The following is a 19,970-nucleotide window of genomic DNA, read 5'->3' on the forward strand; positions in this document are numbered from 1 at the left end:
AATTTTATTCAATTTTAAATACCGTTCAATATATGTTCATGACATACCGACAGAAGTTATGTCCCCTGCCTTCATGAATTATTGCCCCAGACTGTACCAAAAAGCGCATTTTTAGCTTGTGAGCCCTCCAGAGGTCGCAATTTTCATTAAATTTTAAATAATATAAATGTTCATGAAACATCCTCCCTTTTTCGCAAAATGTGAAATATGTACAAAGTTTGTTGTAGACCTTACAGATGTCACATATTCGATTAAGAACCCCCCCCCCCACATATATTGAGTGAGTTTGATTTTAGTGTTCAGCGGAAATTCCGTTCTGAAGTTACTGCACGCCCCACTTTCTTTCGAAAAACGGGCGCCGCCATAACCCCAATGCTTCACCAGTTCGGATTTTCCTACTTGTGGGCTCACCAGCTGAAGACTACCATTGGTAATAAACATAGATTTGAACGATTATTAAAATAGAATAATAATTGTGACCTCCAGCGCCATATAGAGGGTCCACAAGCCATGTAGTTGATTATCGTGCCGTACCTTCCTTGCAATAACCCAGAAAGGTAGGATACGATATGTGCCAAATTCTACCCATTCCTAGATCTTAGGGATTTACATAATATATTTTAAAGGGCATAGGCCTATGGCTTCGGCCTCTAACTGACCCGTCACCTCCACCACCATTAATATACATATTTTCAATCCGTGCGCGAGTTTCATAAGCTCTGTCAGTGAGTCAACTGGCTTGGTTTCGATTCCCCGGTTGTACGTGACAAGGAGTAGGATTGCCTCTTCAACATCGTGGATTTTCTCCGGGTCCTCCGGTTTCGTCCCACTGCTAAAGACCCCTACGCGCAAGCAAATTATTGAAATAAAATTGAACCATGTGTTAGCCCCGAAATGACCTAGTAGACGTTAACCATCCCTCTCTCTCTCTCCCACATCATTGACAAACTTAAAAGTCGGTCATCTACACAAGGTCATCACAATTCACATGTCTTAATAACACGCTTCAATCAAAATATACAACACTCGACTAGGAATAATCATAATCTATAGATACGGTACACGGGTTTTCGGAACAGATTTGGTTTTTTTAATTTGTATTTTTCTAAGAAAGGAAAGCCAATTTATTCACATTTCACACCCATCCGTTTTGCCAAGCTACTAAATAACATTGCGATGAAATTTGCCTGTGTTTGCGAAATTTGACGGGTGAAACCTATATACTTTCTATGATTGGAGATTTAATATATCATATTGTTTCTCCTTTGTTTCGCTATTTTCTGTAACCCCCGAACATTGTACATTTATGATTTGTTTCGTATTGCTTATTTATATAGGTTTCTTGTTTACTTATTATTGAGTACTACTACATTGTATATTACTTCCAGTGGCGTTTGTTGTATCTGAAAAAAAGAGAATACCGGGTAAATCCGGATACTTAATCAAATTGGGATAGACAACGGTATCTATAAATAAAATTAATGATTAAAACGTCTGCGATGTAGTATGTAGATGCAATGACTTGTGGGGATATAAATTACATTTTACATTAAAACCCAGACAATGAATTGAAGGGATTATAAAAAGGTGTTCATAAACTGAAATATTTACGACTCTATAACATTACTTCGGTGGCGCACCAGGAAATCTCCTCAATTAACTCTAACTAAACAAACGGTACCTAACTCAGAATTATGCATCGATTCATTTTAGTGATAGACCAATAAATCGCCAGTACAAACAGATTACTTTAAGTGCTTCTACTTCTTGAACCAGATTATTTAAGCCTCTTCTAGGTTCTTTCAACTTATTTTAGTAATGACCGGGGTTACTCGGGGAAAAGTCCGATCAATAAAGACTATTATAGTACCCCCTGGCTATATTTTCGCCATTGTGTAAAGTATGACAAAATGTTAAGTTGAAGAGTAAAATGGAATTATACATGATCTTAAAGCTGGCTTATACATATAGTGATAGAAAATACCATATCCGAAGGTGCGTGGTATTCATGTGCACGCACTTCACTTTTGAGTCGTTGGAATGACCGATGATATAAATGACGTGTTCTTCGGCTTTTTTTTAATACGGGTTCTCACTTGTCATGGGTAGCGCCTGTTATCCTGACAAGGAAAGTGTGTCTTGTCGTTCGGATTGCACAAAAAATGGAATTCTCGTGTATAATTGGGAGTGAACATGAGCGGGTTCCTTGGTATTTGAAATTCGAAAAAGAATATGTGCAAATTACCTTACTGTAGTCTCCTAATGATACAAGTAAAGTCAACAATGATGCAGCAGTGATTCTCATTCAAATTGGCATTATATTTCTTTCTTTCTTTGCAGCGTATGGAACAATAAAAAATATTACTCCCAGGGTACTAGAGTTTCGCTGAAAAGAAATGCCGCTTATGGGCGTAATAAAACTGTTATTGGTGGAGTAAGGTCAGATCAAAACAATGTGAATTCACATATGAAGTGCCACAAGGGTCTGTATAAGGTCCACTGCGGTTCACCATATACAGTTTCTACTTCAATGTAGACAATACTAATTGGCTCATTTACAAGTGATGGAACGATGACGCTTTACGGGGGAATGTAAAACAAACTTTCTGGAATCAAACTACGATAAATCGGCTGTTTATTAGTACTTTAAGCTAACTTTAATTGCCATGGAACTTGAAATATAAATCTCGGATTTAAGAACTTGACATCATAGATGATAATAATACTACCAATGGAATACAGCTTTAATATAATATCCGTATATAGTTACATTGATCTGTCCGTTATTTAAAGCAACGCCAAGGAAATGTGAAGCCGTGACTAAATATTGTCGGAATTACATGGTCGCCACAATCTATTTCAAGAACCTTAAAAATCGCAAGATTGTTATAATAATACGTCATCAACTCCCACATTATTGACAAACTTACAACTCGGTCATCTACACAAGGTCATCACATGGCTCAATAACACGCTTCAATCAAAATATACAACACTCGACTAGAAATAATCATGATCTATAGATACGGTATACGGGTTTTCGGAACAGATTTTTTGTTTTAATTTGTATTGTTCTAAGGAAGGGAAGCCAATTCACATTTCACAATGATCCGGTACCCATCCGTTTTGCCAAGGTACTAAATGACATTGCGATCAAATTTGCCTTTCTTTGCGAAATGTTAATAAAGATGGATTATCGTGCATGGATTAGGAAGTGTCTTGGTTCCGGTAATAATTTGACAGAATTCCCAAACTAATGCATGTAGATGATAATAGATTACTTCGCTTTTTTTATTACTAAGTCCTTATGAAAATCAAATAGCTTACTTTTGTTCTCTTAAGGAAGTTCTTCAATTTCTGACCAATCAGAAATATATTACTATTTAAGTCTGAGCTAGACAAAATTATTGGACGAAAAGATTTTGCACCGACCATTGAGATGTTTCGTCGGATATGCAATTAAAGGCAATTTTTTATTAAATTTTTTTACAACTGAAACGAGATTTGACAATTTCTTTATTTGATTATTTTTCAAGAGAGGCAAAAAAATTAATTATATTTAAACAGGGGCGACCTTTGGCTAAATGTTATCTATCTATATATATATTTGTGACTGTCGTTTGTCTGTCTGTCTGTCGGTGGTCTGTCTGTCTGTCTGTCTGTTCGGTCTGCCCCGAGTCTGAAATTTGAGGTATAGGGGTAGCTCAGACCGGGGAGTAACATAGGCCAGGTGGCGTCAGTCTACCACTTCCGGTTTCGGAGTTATGACACCCGAGCGAAGCCGGTATCCTGCTAGTACTTTATATTTTACGGTTGACACAGATAATGGTTGTACAATGTTGTTGTCGAGTCCTTCCTGCATGGGCGAGCATGCCATCATCCTGGTGTCCAATTCACGAATGACTTCGAGAATAGATCTCTTTCCTGAATGTCCGCAATATCCAAAAATGAATACAATACTTGGGACTCTACTTCTTTTCATATCTGTTATACACAGAAAGACTAAACACCCTTTTCAATTTTACTAAATGAGAGCAGAAGTAATACTTCTCAAAATACGCGAAGTAGATAGTGTTTTCGACTAAAATTGGCGACTTGGGAATTAAAGTGTTTGTCAACTAGCTTAGTGTCTGTTCTCAAGCTGAGCTTGTTGTTGACAGGCAGCATACGTTTAGCATATGTCATAGTCCAAGTCTTGTATCAAACTGAGAAGCTGGCACATGTACATTTTCTGTCTTATCCGAGAGTGAGAAACGGAAAATTAGAAAAATCGCGTGCAATGGCGACGTCAGAGCGTAGCAAGAATCGAGATGGTCAACACCCTCCAATATTGTTATCGTAAAGATTAAGATCATCGGAATGTTCTAGTCCAAGGAATGGCAAGGATTTAACTGGGTAAATAATTAATAGCCTGAGTCCAAACCCAATGCGCAATTCTGAATTTCGATAGGATTCCGCTACAGATACCAGCAGATTTTTTAAAAAAATATCTCAGAAACTTTAGATGTACATGTATAACATTTCAGGGTTTCAATGACAAGGCCCATAAATCGATGTGTCGATAACGCCTTTTCCTTTGGGCTATATCTCCGAATCTTTGAAATTATTGCAAAGCAAGAAATCAATGCATTAATAAACTTGACACGTTGGCACTGCCTTTGACCATCAGTGATTACATTAACATTTGCGGATTGAAATGAACAGATAAAGTTTGGGGTTGATAAGGACATTTTTAGAACCAAAATCCGAAGTTCCGTTTACAAAATAGAAGTCTACGTAAAAGATTCGTTGGTTGCAGGAATTCGTAGAAAAAACATGCAGGCGGTAACGCCGCTATGGGGGTAAAATTGCCCCCCCCCCCCCCTTCGACAATTACCATAAAATATGTTAAAATTACTGAAATATTGTCTTGACGAGAGAAACATCTACCAAGCACAAACTAGGCTATTCCGTGACTAACATTGGCGACCAATAATTCTACGTGAGAAGCAAGAACCAGTGAGTGCATACAGCCCAATAACAATTTAGATGGGTTCCCTTCCCATAGCGCGGATAAATTTGGGCTTGTGTGTCAGTTTATACGAATTTGTAGCTTATCTGAGTCACGGTATATGTTTGACACAAGCTGAGCATTATGATTATAGTGTTGAAAACTGCATTGAAACCACATGTTTTCCATTTGAGAGGGGGCACAATAACACAAAAAAATACGCCAAACGCTTTACTGCGTCGCCTTCACTTAGCCCTGGTGTTGAGCGGTTTAGCAGGGTGCCACGATTCTTTCACGGGTAGGGAAGAAATCGATTTGACTGGTAAGCCTACCAGCAAGTAAAACACACAATCAACCAACATGCGTCACTATATTATTCAAACCCTTCCAATAATTTGGTGATAAAATTTATTTAGAATATATCAAAAATATAATTGTTTTAATGTTATAATAAAGTCCAATTAGTGTTACCACCATGTATATTAAAACAGACATTATCAGTTTAAAAGGTACTTGTGGTGAAGTAAAGTTCATATTAAACCATTTTGAAATTTTTTTCGTCTGCTCATTAAGAGTATCATTTATTATATCTATCATAACATATTTATCATTAAATATGTCGGCCACTACGCATTCGTCTACTCTGAATACCAGAAGATTGTTTTTCTTTACCTTCTGTAAAATCATGTTCATTTCAAATTCATTCGTTTCAATATTTTCAACGTATCCGTTGCTGGCTATAACGATCACCGCAACACTTTGACTAATTGCTTTCCCAATTTCGGATAGTTTATGTCGGCCAAGTGGTATGTCCCGGTTTGGCACAAACACTTTAAGGCCTCGTTCTTCAAGGTGGGAAGCAGTCATGCGAGCCCGTTCTTCTTCATCCTCGCTATAGGAAATAAATATGTGGTATTTTCTTTTATCAATGTCGTCGTTTGGTATGCTAGCAAGTGTATGTATGGGTTTAACATGCTTGGAAGACGTAACTACTAGCATTTCATTTACTATAGCTTTTCCAGACCTGTACACGGTGTACCAAAAAATACCCAAGGCTATAAATGCCAGTCCAAAATACACGTTGTCGTGGAAATGTAAATCACTTGCAATCCTTTCAACAAATCGGTATAGTAAAATACAACTCGAGGACTGTGAATTCTTCTCCGCATTCCAACAATCAGCATCAATGTTAACAGTCGAATTCGTCTCATAAGTCGGGAAATCAAATAAATCAGATTCTTTCGGTTTGATATCTAACTTGAGTGGGTGATTAAATTCTCTAACGTCATACGTGTTGTCACGTTCATTGAAAACTTTTCTTAAAATTACAATGTCATGTATACCATATGAATTTGGTGTTACGCAGTGTTGTAATAATGAAATCGATCCATTCCAGAGTCCAGCTTTATGTACTAGTTCTGCTACTTTCGGTAAATATGCAAATAAATTGAAAGATTGAACAATACGGCTCTCAAACAACCCATAATACAACAATATAAATTTGGAACATTTTGAATCTTTGAAAACTAGTTCTTTGCCATTTATAGTATAATACATAGAGATATCATCGGTATTGCCCAAGTGTCTATAATATGTCGCAAAGGAAAATAATGTACCAGGAGCTACGAACGTGGTTTTAATGCGAGGTAGTTCTTTGATCAGACGGAATTCAGAATTCCAAGTAAACATATTTACTGAATAGAATTGTAATTCAATGTCCTCTAAACTTATTTCCTCTTCTGTTTTTGCCGGTGAAAAGTCACATGCACATTCCCTTCGGCCATTTTGTAAATTGTGTTCATGGGGAGCTTCAGTCTTTTTATCCCCTTTTGGGAGATCAAAATTTGTTCTTTGAGAAACCTGGCAATTGTAAGTACCGAAATCGTCTTCATTTATCATCAATATTTTTAAGGTACTGGTTACTTTAAATAATTGTATATTTGTATCTTGCAGAATCTGGCTTTTCTTCATTGTTTTAAATGTCCATGTTATTATGTGTCTATCGTCTGGCTTAAGGAACTTGCCGTCTTTATGCCATATAACTTGGTTAATATGAGGTTTCGATGTGTTGAATCCAATGATTACCTGTTTACAATTAAATCTGGCATCCTCACCGATGTAACGTGTTTGATTCTCTAGTGTGTACGGCGCATGCTTGCCATCTGTTAGAGGATGGGGTTGTCTGGCAAACAAAGTTCTGCAGTCAGTCTCATAATGGAGAACGCTATCATTCAATTTCGTTGTGAAACCCACGAATACGTGTTGAAGAAATTCAAAAGTAACATTGTTTATATTTATGAAAAACGGTGGTATCATAAAGATGAATATTAACGTTTTAATTCTTTTTCTGAAAAACTTCTTTAAGTTGAAAAGAATAAAGTTGAAACTCCAGTATATAAAATCAACGTTATAGATCCATAAGTTGGCATTAGCCATTTCCCTTGAGTCCTGCTTGATAACAGTGTCTAAAATTTAAAAATAAAATATTTGGTTAGGTAATTAAACATGCATTATGCAAAAGGAAAGTGTACCTATTGAAGGTCTTTCTTAACGTTAACGTTAAACTATTAATGAGACATTTATTAACTTATAAAGACATAATCAACTCTCGATACCATCTTATCTGTCCGATTTTCATTGGATTTTAATCTGATCTGCTGTTCAACTTCCGTTGATGATTAAACGAACAAGCCAACAGTGAGGCTGATGTCCCCCGCCAAAATCCCAAAATAAATAGATGACACATATTAATTAATCGTACATTTATTTTTTTTCAAAAGTATCAAGCAATTAAACTGATTATCAACTACACACTAAATTTCATCACTCTCTATCAAATAGAATCAAAGTTATCTTGTCCCAAACCATCAACCAATGAAATTGCTTAGCCCGCTTAACTTTAGTGGGAAATGTTAACCATTGAACTCAGTCAAGACATTCACCTAATGAACATTTACATCAATATGAATTCTTCTGAGTTATCAGTTTTAGAGATTAACCCAGTACTGATTAGGCCAAAGTTTACCATGGGTTACACAATTCACATTTCATGCACCTGCAACATACAGGTGACAAACAAGTCTACGGTATTTCTCAATTCCTGCCTCGGGCTTTTGTCATTTTGCAATTCTGTAATTGGGGACTAAATCTCAGTATACAAGATCTTTGTTTCTGCTGCAATGCCAACAGAACATAGAAGCGTCGGGCTTATTAATCCTCTAAATTGAGAACTTGACAGAACCAACCCAATATAATCTTTCGCCTACTCAGAATGGAGGTAATCGCAAGGAACAGTTTGATACCTATTGTGTGTTTGTACTGAATAAGGTATGTACTGGGATATGAATTTATTGGACGTTGTCGATCAATGGTACCCTTTGGCCTACTCAGACGTGGGTTGATCCCCGACATTGATTAATCAGGAGGATCGTGCTTGTACTGAAGGCAGATACTGAGGTATGCATTTAAGGTGGATTTGGCGTGTCCGGCCAATGGTAACCTGTGACTTACCCAGAAATGGGCTAATCGCTATAATTAACTATTCAGAAGGATTCATGTTGCCCCAGGGATCCCAAGGAACGTGAAATGAAATGAAATGGGGTTTAACGTCCTACTGTTCTGCTCCTATACTGGGCTAATGAAGACGGGCATACGCCATACAGTGTGCTATGAGGGAAATTTTGCCCGGGCAGCGGCACTATCGCTTACTCTTATATCGAATTCCAACTGCCAGGGGATCTTTTACGTGCATTCCAATGTTTACACGGGACCTCGGTTTTTCGTCTCATCCGAAGGACTGGACAGCTGTCCTTGTCAGGCCCTCCGTTCTGCATCACTGACAAGGGAAAACCACGTCGGAAAATCGGGATGAACTTTCTCGGCCAATGCAAGGATCGAACACCCGACCTCCAGGCTAGCGAGCCAGCGCCTTACCCACCTAGCCACCAAGGAACGTTTTTGTACCTGTTGTATGCTTGCACTGAAGGTATGTACTAAGATGTTTAAAGTTAAATAGGCGTTGTCGGTCAATGCCAGACTTTGAACTACTCAATGTTGGATAATTCCCAAAACTGACTACACAGGAGGATTCATATTGCCCCGGGGGATCGTAAGTAACAGTTATATACCTATTTTATGCATGTCCTGGTGGATTGGTCGTGGTACCCTTTGACCTACTCAAAAGTGGGTTAATCTCCAAAATTGACTACTTGGGTGGAATTTATTTTCCCAGTGGGTCGCATGGAACAGTTTGGTACCTATTTTGTGCTTGCGCTGGAGGTATGTGCTGAACTGTGCATTTAACGTAGACTGGGTGTGCGCCGACAAATGGTGACCCTTGGCTTACTCAGAAGTAGGTTAATACCGAAAATTGTCTACTCAGGAGGATTTATATTTCCCCAGGGAACAGTTTGATGCACGTTTTGTGCTTGCACTGAAGATATAGTACTGAGATATGCATTTAAGAAGGGTCGGTGTTGCCACAGGGGGTCGCAAGCTTGCACTGAGGTTTGCATTTTAGATAGATTGGGCGTAACCGACCAATTGTGACCTACTCAGAAGGATTTATGTTGTCATTGGGAATCCTTAGGAACATTTTGGCATCGTTTTGGTTTCGTGGATGTACCCGAGATGTGTTAAAAAAAAACAATTTTGGTGTTAATGTGAACTGCACCCTTATATAGTGGTGTCCCCAAAAGCACAAAGAGTTGCGTGTTGGGGTACGTCCCGATCCTATATCTACTACTTACCAAACCTTTTGTACTTAAATCTTTGCTAGCTCATAAATATTTTAATCAAAGTTTCAGAAATATTTACAATAAAGCATAGCCGTATTGTTCTGACTAACCTTATTGTGTTGGCTGTCAACCACCATCACAACAGCTACACAGATGAATGTTACTAGGTGGGTCAACTCACTTATATATCTTCTGCGCGTTGGGCTACTGAAACCGAAAATAGATTTCTCGGAAAATATATTGGTATATAAATAGACTCGTGTATAGGTTATATAATAACTGTATAACACAATAACAATGTAGATATATTAAGGTTCACACACACCAAAAAGCATCTGTCATCCACAGACCGAGTTATCATCAGCGGTAGATTATCCATCGAAAAAGTACCACACTTCATCTTACGCCGATTTCGTACGTTTGACATTGTTTGACAGAAATCCTCATCGCTTTGACTTTTTTCCTTGCAATATTTAAAGAGGTAGACGCAGGAGCCCACCTGTTGAAATGGGAAGTCGGGAGATTTGACTGTGCAGTTAAGTTAAACAGCCTACATTACTATAGCAGAAGGTCCTTGCTCGGATTAGGCAAATCTTAGGATGCGCTAATTTTAGATTTTGCCATGGTCCAGAGAATTTACAAAGATGGGATATTCTTGTAACTAAAAGGCTTAAATGGATTACGCGATATCGGTATTTTTAAAAAAAATATTATAGTATATAATGTTATTTATATGATTTTCTGTGCTCGGTAAGGTGCTGGCTCACTAACCTTGAGGTCATGGGTTCGATCCCGACGGGCTGGCAAGGAACGGCGTCTATGGTTGGTTGTTCTGATTAGACCAAAGGCCACGATCCTGTGTAGACGTCGACACGCATGTAAAAGAACCCGGCAGCTGGGGTTCAGGCGGAAATTGTGTCCAGGTTATGTTTGCATTTGCATGGCGACTCCTTCATAATTTTCAGAAATGTAAATATCCTGTTTCTTATAATATCGAAAACTAATGAATTTGGAGAGCTTCAGATAACAGACTTAGTCCATTAAACGATATATATGGATTGGTCTGAATAGAACGTTAACACTTAATCATAATTTAAAGACACACAAATAAATGTTATTGACTAAGCGATGCACTCCATTTACGAGTCCAATCCAGAGAGTGTTTATTTATATTTCAATAAAATCCATGGATCATAACAATTGTGATTTTCGTTCTAGGTGAAAGATTTGGTTTCTCGATAAGTGGATCCTATGAACAAGACATTCTGGGTTTATTCTAAAACGTGGATATCAATATTGGGGTGGCTTTTGCATGTTTGAAAAGCAATATGGGGGGGGGGGGGGGTATACTACACGAGGTTAGTTTCAGTCCGCGGCAAAGTACTAATCGTATCCAATCGTAGCGCGGTGAAAATACAAATATAATAGACCATTTCTTTAATGGGAATATTCTTTTAGTGGCATTTATCCTCTTTTCGTTATCAAGCACAAAAAACCCCCAATACGGCTATTTTTTTTTTTTTTTTTGTGTTTGATAACGATAAGAGGATACTTGTCGAAACGTCGTGCTTTTAGAATAAACTAGTGATTGTATCCCATAAAAACTGTGTTCTGTTAATGTTTAATGGGAATATTTAAACAATGTGGCTTTTTGTTTGGCGTGTTACAAGGATCTATGTCGGATCAGTTAGGTTTAAATTTTTCAAGTTTCTGAACGAGGTGCAGAACAAAGTAGAATTTGCATGGGATTGTAGTAATTCCGAATATGTTTTCAGCGAACAAAAGGCCACAGCATTTTACTATGGAAAACAATCGCCATGAATCCCCCATCGCCATTTACAACCCTTTTGTGTTCCACATCTAAGTGATATACAAATTATATCCAAAGATACACAACGCCCGAAATCAATGAGGCGTACTTCAGAATGATGGAATTAATAGTTCGTAAATGGCGATCGAGTCTGACATCATTGTTAATGGGAGAATACCAACATTTCTATAATCATTTATGTTTCTCTAAATTTAGACATTTCTTTAGTTGCCAGATTAGGAGATTTCCTCTTTGGCAACTTCACTGGGTCTTTACAGATTTGAGTTTCCTACTTGATTTTATCTGTATCTATAGACTCTTGGATTTTACTGTGCCTCTTATAAACCACAAATTACGAAGCCTTATAATGAATGATAAGGTAAGTACCCAGTTCTTTCTCACCATCAATCTCTCCTGAACTACATTTAACTATTTCCTATAATTAGATTTCCAGGAAGTAATATACATGAGATGTATTTCATTTCCTGTTTAATTAATGATAGTAATTGCGGACACAGGGACGCATGCACTGTAAAAAGCATAATGTAAAATTTTATATTATTTTTGGTTGAGTGTAAACTAAACGACGTTCCCAGGAATTTACACAGGGACAGAACTCGGGCAGATAGCCTATAATGCGATTAAATGGCTTGAACACTTGAAACGCAGCGAATCTACTTCTAGAGAATACATTTTAATAAAACTTGGCATGTAGGCTATCTGATCTTGATCGACACAGTCATTTGCATACAGGAAACCGGTAACACAATTGGCCAAATAGCCTACCAATCCATACAGAATCTCTATACGTATCCAAAGTGTAGAATTTCCAACAAAAAGCTAGAATCTACACAAAATACTATATAGTATGTTCTGTAGGCTAGATATTAATTATCCAATAATTAAAGATACATTATGGGAGATTCGATAATGAGTTGGCAGTTCTCGCTATAATAGTTAAAAACTATATAATGTAAAGGTAATTTGCTGAAAATTTCATTCAAATTGATCCACTATGAACCGAGAACGAAGTGAATGAAATTTCTGCCTAGCCTCGGTCATCATTACTAAAGTCAGTACGATAAACAGCATAGTCTCGATTATCCAATTAATCGTTTAATCGAGAAGGAAAGTTATGCAGTAAATCGGCTTACAATCCACTTAAGATCGCAGGCTAGCGATGTCATCTAGAGTTGAATATGGTCTGGATAAGTTAATTAATGTCTAATCAATAATTTAGATAACATTTCAGGTCTAAAGAAAGACCTGCAATAGACAGATTTAGCTCTTGCATAATGTATGTTTAATAAATCCGAACGACTCAACACTGTCCTTGCCAGGTCATCCACACTACACAGTTAAAAATAATAAGATAGTTTACACCAACCAATTCGGGTGGAGTAACTCCTAGCCTTTACTGGTGTAAACCGATAACACCCAACTAGTGTAGAACATTATACCAATTCAGGTTGAAACTAGTTGCCACTTCCAGTAGTTTAACCTGTCTGATGCACTCAGACAGTGTAATGTTACACATAAATAGTTTACACCGGTGGGTGTAGATTAAGAATTACCCATCAAGGGTGTTTTGTAAATTACACTTCCATTTTAACAGTTACACCAACGCGGGTATAAATGTTTTGTTGGATATTTATTTCAAGTCAACGACTTGTAAGTTCAGAAAAACTGAAATTGGCTATCGGTCTCTATGCTAATTAGTATAGGGCGTTTAGCCCGACCCAGATCACATATAGACCGTCAGTTACTTCGCTTCATTTTACAACGACATTAAATTAACAAATACCCATCAGACTGATTCAAATTCAACTGCTGTTGGGCAATTAGACAATCTGTCTCAATTTACAATGAAAATAAATCATGAGGCAAAATCAATACACATATCGTTATAACTTATCTGAATAATGTGGTTTATTCATTTATGCAACTCACCTGAATTAAGAATTATCAATTAAGATATTGTAGACTTAGTAATATTTTGGAACATTTACACGCATTTAAGCGTATACAAGCTAAAATAATCTATACTTTACTCGTTATGAGTAAACACTCTAAAATGAGTTATAGTTGTGTTACCAGTGCAAGAAACGCCATATTTTACCCAAAAAAATAATTACACCTGTAAATGCAATAAAACTCGTGCAGAGGGGTAGCTCATCCCAATCACACTTTAGCGGTTACAGCTACACCTATCCTTGTGCTCATCAGTACTCAAGCCTTGAAATAACTGCCAAGTTTCAGCCTGACATCATGTCAGGCTGAACTGATTTTCGGCAGGACATTTCAGATTTTCAGCCTGACAAATACTTTATAAAGTATATTAAACCAAAAAACTGTTGAAATTTACTATGTTTATATATATTATTATACATACATTTATTAATAAAATAAATTGATGACTCACATACAACCTGGAGTTTTTATATGTATATGGAATACAACTTTATAGTTCATATAATAATGTCATTAATCTCTTAGGTGGGGCTGGGGATTAAGATTCAAATTTAACTAAAGAATAGACATCTTGAGTTGTCGTAAATGGTTCAGAATCTGCCAAGTCATTTTTGATCCACTTTTCTAGTCTACGGTTCGTGTTTGTAATTTTCGAACTGGTAACGGCGACGGCCCCCGTTTAGAAGTGTCTTAATGAGAGACATAAGACACAGTACCAGTCTTTGAATTTTCTGGAACGGTCCCACTAGCCGGGATATCCGTGTTCGAGGGTTGGGAAAAGTAAGAAGTTATTTTATTCGACATGTTTTCACGGCTCTTCTATTTACATTCACATCGGAAGTGTCCAACAAAGTGAGATATTTTCGTATAAAAAGTCTGTTCCTAATTACATCCATAGTCAACTTGAACATTTTCTTGTAAACTAATTTTAAAATATTATTACTTTTATTACTAATAATTTATATAATTACATGTCATGTTAGGTGTGATTTAGAGCTAATCATATATACGAAAGTAACGCAAAGCTAGCTACGAGACTCGAATAACCAGTGTAAAAGAACCGATTCTCAATATTATTCATTATTTTATCTTCACGCGGCCGAGAGAGATACATGTGTAAATAGTAATATTTTTACTGTGACTCGGGTCGTTGATATAACCAGCGTAAAAGAGTCGATTCTAAAACTTATTGAAGATTTTATCTGCACGCGGCCGAGATATAAATAGTAACATTTTCACTATGACTCGGGTCATTGATATTTTTGGTCCTGGACTTTCGAGTCTTAATAATAAATAGCGATCGACTTGAATATTTTTGACTTAATGTTTTACAAAAACACGGTCGGACAATTATGTCCGGACGAAAGGCAATTTGGCCTGTCAAAAGGGGTCAATTCGCCCGGACATTGTCCGTGTCCGGACGCTTATTTCAGCGCTTGTCAGTACTCATGAATACACCTTTGCAACCCAATAAAACGCTGTAAACATTAACGCTGTTCTATGATTTATTCCCCAATAATAGTAACACCCTTTGGTGTTGCAGTAGGCCTACCGGTGTAACACTTAGTGGTGTAGCTATAAATCCAAAACACCCCACAATTACACCTATTCAGGTGTTCAGTAGTCATGAATATCGTTTACACTTGTTGTTGTTAGTTAGTTGTATTTTACGTCCGCTTCCACCGAGGTGTAGTTCTTTTAGTTGGTTACTCTTGGAAATGTATAGTAGGCTACGTCGTATTACATTAAAAAAACGCTAGCTGTTGTGTAAACTTTACACTTAATTAACACTGCTTATAGTTTTTAATTACACCCATTTTTAACATGTCCAATGAACGAGCATGCCAACTTTCATGCACCAAATTTTCCGAGCCTTAGACTTTCTTTTAGAGCGTCGCCCCATGATTGGTCTACCAAGTGTATGGAACCAGTTCCTGGTTCAAAAAACAAAGCGTCTTGCTTCGCCTACTCTTTGAATGGTATAAGGGACGCAACTCTTTTTTTTTTAGACTAGTGCCATTGTCTGCTTAATGTGACTTTCAAATCGATTTCCAAGCAATGAGAATGTCCATTGATATTATTTCACAAACACGCCAATAGCTTATAATAATAATAGTAAATTTTTTTGAGAAAATAAATCAGCGCAAAATAATGGTCCGAACAATAACTGAGCTTATTAAACTATGGTACTCAAATTAGCTCCAACTCCAACCTCGTGGGTTTTCTCCGGGTCCTCCGGTTTCCTCCCACTGCTAAAGACCCCTATGCGCAAGCGAATTATTGAAATAAAATTAAACCATATGTTAGTCCCGAAATGAAATGGTTGTGTCGAGTGGACGTTAAACCCTATTTCTCTCTCTCTCTCTCTCTCTCACACACACTCAAATTAGCTTTGGTCACATCGGAGTTGTCTACCCCTAATCCAGTTCCAACATGGCTACTGCTGCTAAAGCTATCGAGAGAAGTGGCGTTGTGAAAGATGGGGTCACAGGTATAATTTGCAATGATTGTGTATATCGACTGTAAATTAATGCAGTTATTTTTTCAATCCATGTATGAACAAATTAGAGTATATCAGAAAGGGATATTACAACTGTCTCCCACTCAAAATACCGTGACATAACACTAACACATTTTCAGAAACACTGAATTGACTGAATATTGACGTGAAATTTTTTCATGGACCTTATGATGGGACCCATGATTTTACAATCAAAGACATTACAATAATAATAATAGCTTTATGTGGGTTGAGACTTAGGCCTGATCCCTGTTTTATTTAAACCTGATGTAGTCCCCAAAAATAGTACCTAGTATTAATAATAATATTGTTATTTTGTATTCCAATTCCATTCTTCCATTTGTGTGGGTTCTTGTAGACTGTTGTGAAATTTGTTGCCTATTAATATTGTTGAATAATTTTACAGTTGAGTTTTATAAAGCTTGTAGTCGATTAAATATATACTGTGCCCGGTTAGTTAAGCCTAAAATTTCACTTAGGCTCTTGCATGTGCATTCAAAAGGAATTTGTAATAGTGATAGGACATTGAATTCAACACACGACTGACTTATATTGTGTCATTTATTGTTACAAAGCTGACAAGGAAAGTCTTCACCCATGTACTCTCTGGCATGCCATATGCGTTGACGATGATATTAAATCCAATTCTATTCCATCATGTTTCTGGATAATCCATGTGATATGATTTATATTCTAGGTGAAACATTTCTGCCTGAATCTAGAAGGCCTGATGGTTCAATTCGTAAAGCTAGAAGAGTAAAAGCAGGATATGTTCCTCAAGAAGAGGTGCCAGTGTACGTATTTGTGTTGCCTGCATCATCACCCTACACACCCTGAAATTATTTTATTCATAATTGCCTAAATAATTTCATTCAATTCATTTTTGTTCTTATGTAGTATAACATACAAAAGAAGCACTTATTGTTGCAAAATGGAGGTTTGGCTGACCTAATGGTCTAACCAAGTCACTTTTGGTAATAATGTCTCACAACCCTTTTGGGTTTTCTCTGGGTACATACTCCTGTTTGCTCCAACTGCTTAAGATCTGAGCGAATTATTGAAATAAAATTGAACCATGAGTTGATCCTGAAATACTTTCTCTCTCTCTTTGTTTCTATATGATTTCTATAGATTCCGAGATAATTGTCAAAACTAACAGCCCGTAAATATACCTGATATCAGCCATATGTTATTCAGATGTTGAAAAATAGAATTGGTTTACACTCGAAGAATCCTAATTTTCTCTGTGCAACTAGATCCTTTTCAATTGATATTCTTAAGTTTGAGCCAGATCACTATCAAACAATCTGTCACTATTTTACTCTTTCAATTTTGCAGGTATGAAAACAAAGGAATGCAGTGGTTAAAAGGTCGATCAGATCTTCCTGTTGGATTAAGTCCTGATTTAATGCTCAAGGCACGAGCGGCCAAAGATGCTGTGGCCCGTGGAGATGATGTTGAACAACCTGATGTTGGCAGTAATAAAAAGAAGGGCAAGAAAAAAGCTGGAGAAACAACAGGAAAACAAGCAAATCGGCAAAAGAAGGGTGGTAATAAAAAATTGGAAGAAGATAATGATGCTGTTGGTGACTTATTAGCTTCTGTGTATGGTATTAAGGTTACTGATGAACCTGCCAAAAAAACTGTTGATCAAAGTGGTCCTAACACAGACATTTCTAGAAAATTGAAAAACTTACAAAAGAAACTGAAATCAACTGAAAAATTAGAAGATAAAATAAAAAGTGGTGAATTGAAACAACCATCTAAAGATGAATTAGATAAAGTAGCTAGAAAAGGCGATTTAGAAGCTGAAATTAAACAATTACAAGCTCAACTTGAAAAATCATGATTCGTTTGTTTTATATAGAAATATATATAATATCACTTGACATCTAGACTTCTAAAATATTAGCTCACTTGTTAATTCCAAAAAAAAAATCAACTTTCAAATTTATTACCTTTCTTTTAACAATGTATTAATGTACATAGTTTCAATCTATTCTTAAGTGAAACAATGTAAACATGCCGAAAAAGTCGGTGAATGCTTACAGAATACAACAACAGCTGCTGTTGGCTTTCAGTTAATTTATCTTTGTCATTTGCATGGTTTCACTTGAGAGTAACTTTCGTAGAAAGTTGTTGGAACCATGGTGCATTTTAAAATCAGTGAATTTTAAACCATAAAATTCCTTTTAGTCAGATCTCAACATCCAAAACTGATGTTCAGGCCTGAAAATAGTGACTTAAGTTGTGTCAGACATGTAGTATCATTAAAAACACTGATGCTGATCCAAATAACAGGCACCAGAGGGTTCATGTCTGACAATGCCTGATATGTGTACGTCAATGTCTGTAACAGACGCCTCTTATGTAAATTATTAAAAGATATCTAAATTTCTCAACCATCGAATGAAGTACAGTGGATATCTTACTCATCTAAAATCATATTTTATATCATTGTTTTTGTTTATAGCACACTTCCATGATAAAACTAATAAGTGGACACAGACTCATTTTCCCATTATATATGAATGTACTGGGGAACCTGTGACACAAAGCATACACATTAGATACTACAGTATGTTCATTAGAGCTGTATGTTAAAAAGCTTAAACATATATTTTGTGAAATGGGACCCAGGTGGATGTTGTTTTATTCATTATATTTAAAAAGAAACATAACCCTTTTGATTTAGATTAAAATAAACTGTTGAATGAATACCATATGATCTGTTAATTCAAATAGTACTATACCAGGGTAAAGCTTTGTTTAATTATATTTTCATTTTTGACTTAAGCTGAAATCTCCTTATTCACAAACTTCAAGATTGTATGCAGAAGGGGGGTTACTAGTACTACTATTGCAAAAGAAATCAACATATCAAATTTATCTTAATAGACAATTTAATTTTCTACCTAAACCAATAAAACATTTTTAATTTATAAATATAAAATCGTATAATGTGTAGAAATTTTGGTTAGAGTGTATTATATGAGTGTTAATATTTGTAGGTAGACAGGGTGCAGTGTGATATTAATAATATTGCTGAATAGTCAAAAGGTTGTATTAAGTAGAGATGTATCTTTTACCACTTGAATTTCATATATAATACATAGTATGGGGTCGACAATAATTTCAACAGATATGTAACTAACCATAAAACAATACTGGCAACTTTCAGTTTGTTTTAGTAGTTATTTTTTCATAGAAATCTGATATTTTCGCTATTAATTATTGATATTTTGGGGGAACAAACAATGTACAACCTCTTGACAAAATATATATAAAACCCTATTTTTATTGGCTTCTAAATGAAAAGATGCCACAAGAAAAGTTTGATTCTGAAATGGCGAAAAATGTGAATTTTGTAAAATATGCCAGATACATGTACAACTTTTTGGCTCTCCACCAATATTATAATTGTATATAAATTTTGTCTTGTTTAACCTTTACTACAATGAAATGTGTATAAATGTATTACCTGAAGTTAAATACAGCCATTCAAGTTTGTGATTATTTTTTACAAATTAACATTGATAAGGTATAAAATTAAGAACTCCAATATTCTATGCATGTACATGTACTTAATTTAAAAATTCCTCTTCAGTGTATGATTATATTTTTCTATTTGTGTGGTAGAGAAAAAAGTCTTATACTAAACCCTGTAAAGACTTTGCAGCTAGAAATGAATTCAGCCCCTTCCTATTATGGTATCAAATTTCTATATAATATTGAATACCGATTATTGTCAGACACATAAAATCATCTTATTCATGGTCATCAGATCATATAAATATAAATTCATGTATATAATGTGTTTAAAGATTAGTCTACACGAACAATATTAAAAGCTGTCAGTATATATATATAAGCAATATGTTCTTGGAATGAATAAATTATGAATAATATCAGATTTGGTTGTGTCTTATTAGTATCAGTGTT

General features: G+C 36.0%; 2 protein-coding genes across 4 annotated transcripts; one reads left to right on the forward strand and one right to left on the reverse strand.

Moving 5' to 3' along the window:
* Nucleotides 1–5,387: 5,387 nt before the first annotated feature.
* LOC126832246 (uncharacterized) lies at nt 5,388–10,593 on the reverse strand. Of its 3 annotated transcripts, none has more exons than XM_050562966.2 (3): nt 10,498–10,593; nt 9,739–9,933; nt 5,388–7,455 (listed from the first exon to the last, which is right to left on the reverse strand). In XM_050562966.2, exon 3 carries the CDS (start codon nt 7,424–7,426, stop codon nt 5,399–5,401), a length of 2,028 nt encoding a protein of 675 aa, XP_050418923.2. In that variant the 5' UTR covers nt 7,427–7,455; nt 9,739–9,933; nt 10,498–10,593; the 3' UTR covers nt 5,388–5,398. The 3 variants fall into 3 exon arrangements, with proteins under 3 accessions (XP_050418923.2, XP_050418922.2, XP_055959476.1); XM_050562965.2 differs by having other exon boundaries at nt 9,837–9,933; nt 10,498–10,591; XM_056103501.1 differs by lacking the exon at nt 10,498–10,593 and having other exon boundaries at nt 9,837–9,948.
* Nucleotides 10,594–15,897: 5,304 nt separating this feature from the next.
* On the forward strand, nt 15,898–19,936 carry LOC126832256 (partner of Y14 and mago B). Its single transcript, XM_050562983.2, has 3 exons — nt 15,898–15,998; nt 16,726–16,822; nt 17,367–19,936. Exons 1-3 carry the CDS (start codon nt 15,941–15,943, stop codon nt 17,875–17,877), a joined length of 666 nt encoding a protein of 221 aa, XP_050418940.2. The 5' UTR covers nt 15,898–15,940; the 3' UTR covers nt 17,878–19,936.
* The last annotated feature ends 34 nt before the right edge of the window (nt 19,937–19,970 follow it).

The sequence above is a fragment of the Patella vulgata genome, chromosome 9 (assembly GCF_932274485.2).
Source record: "Patella vulgata chromosome 9, xgPatVulg1.2, whole genome shotgun sequence".
NCBI lineage: Eukaryota > Metazoa > Mollusca > Gastropoda > Patellidae > Patella > Patella vulgata.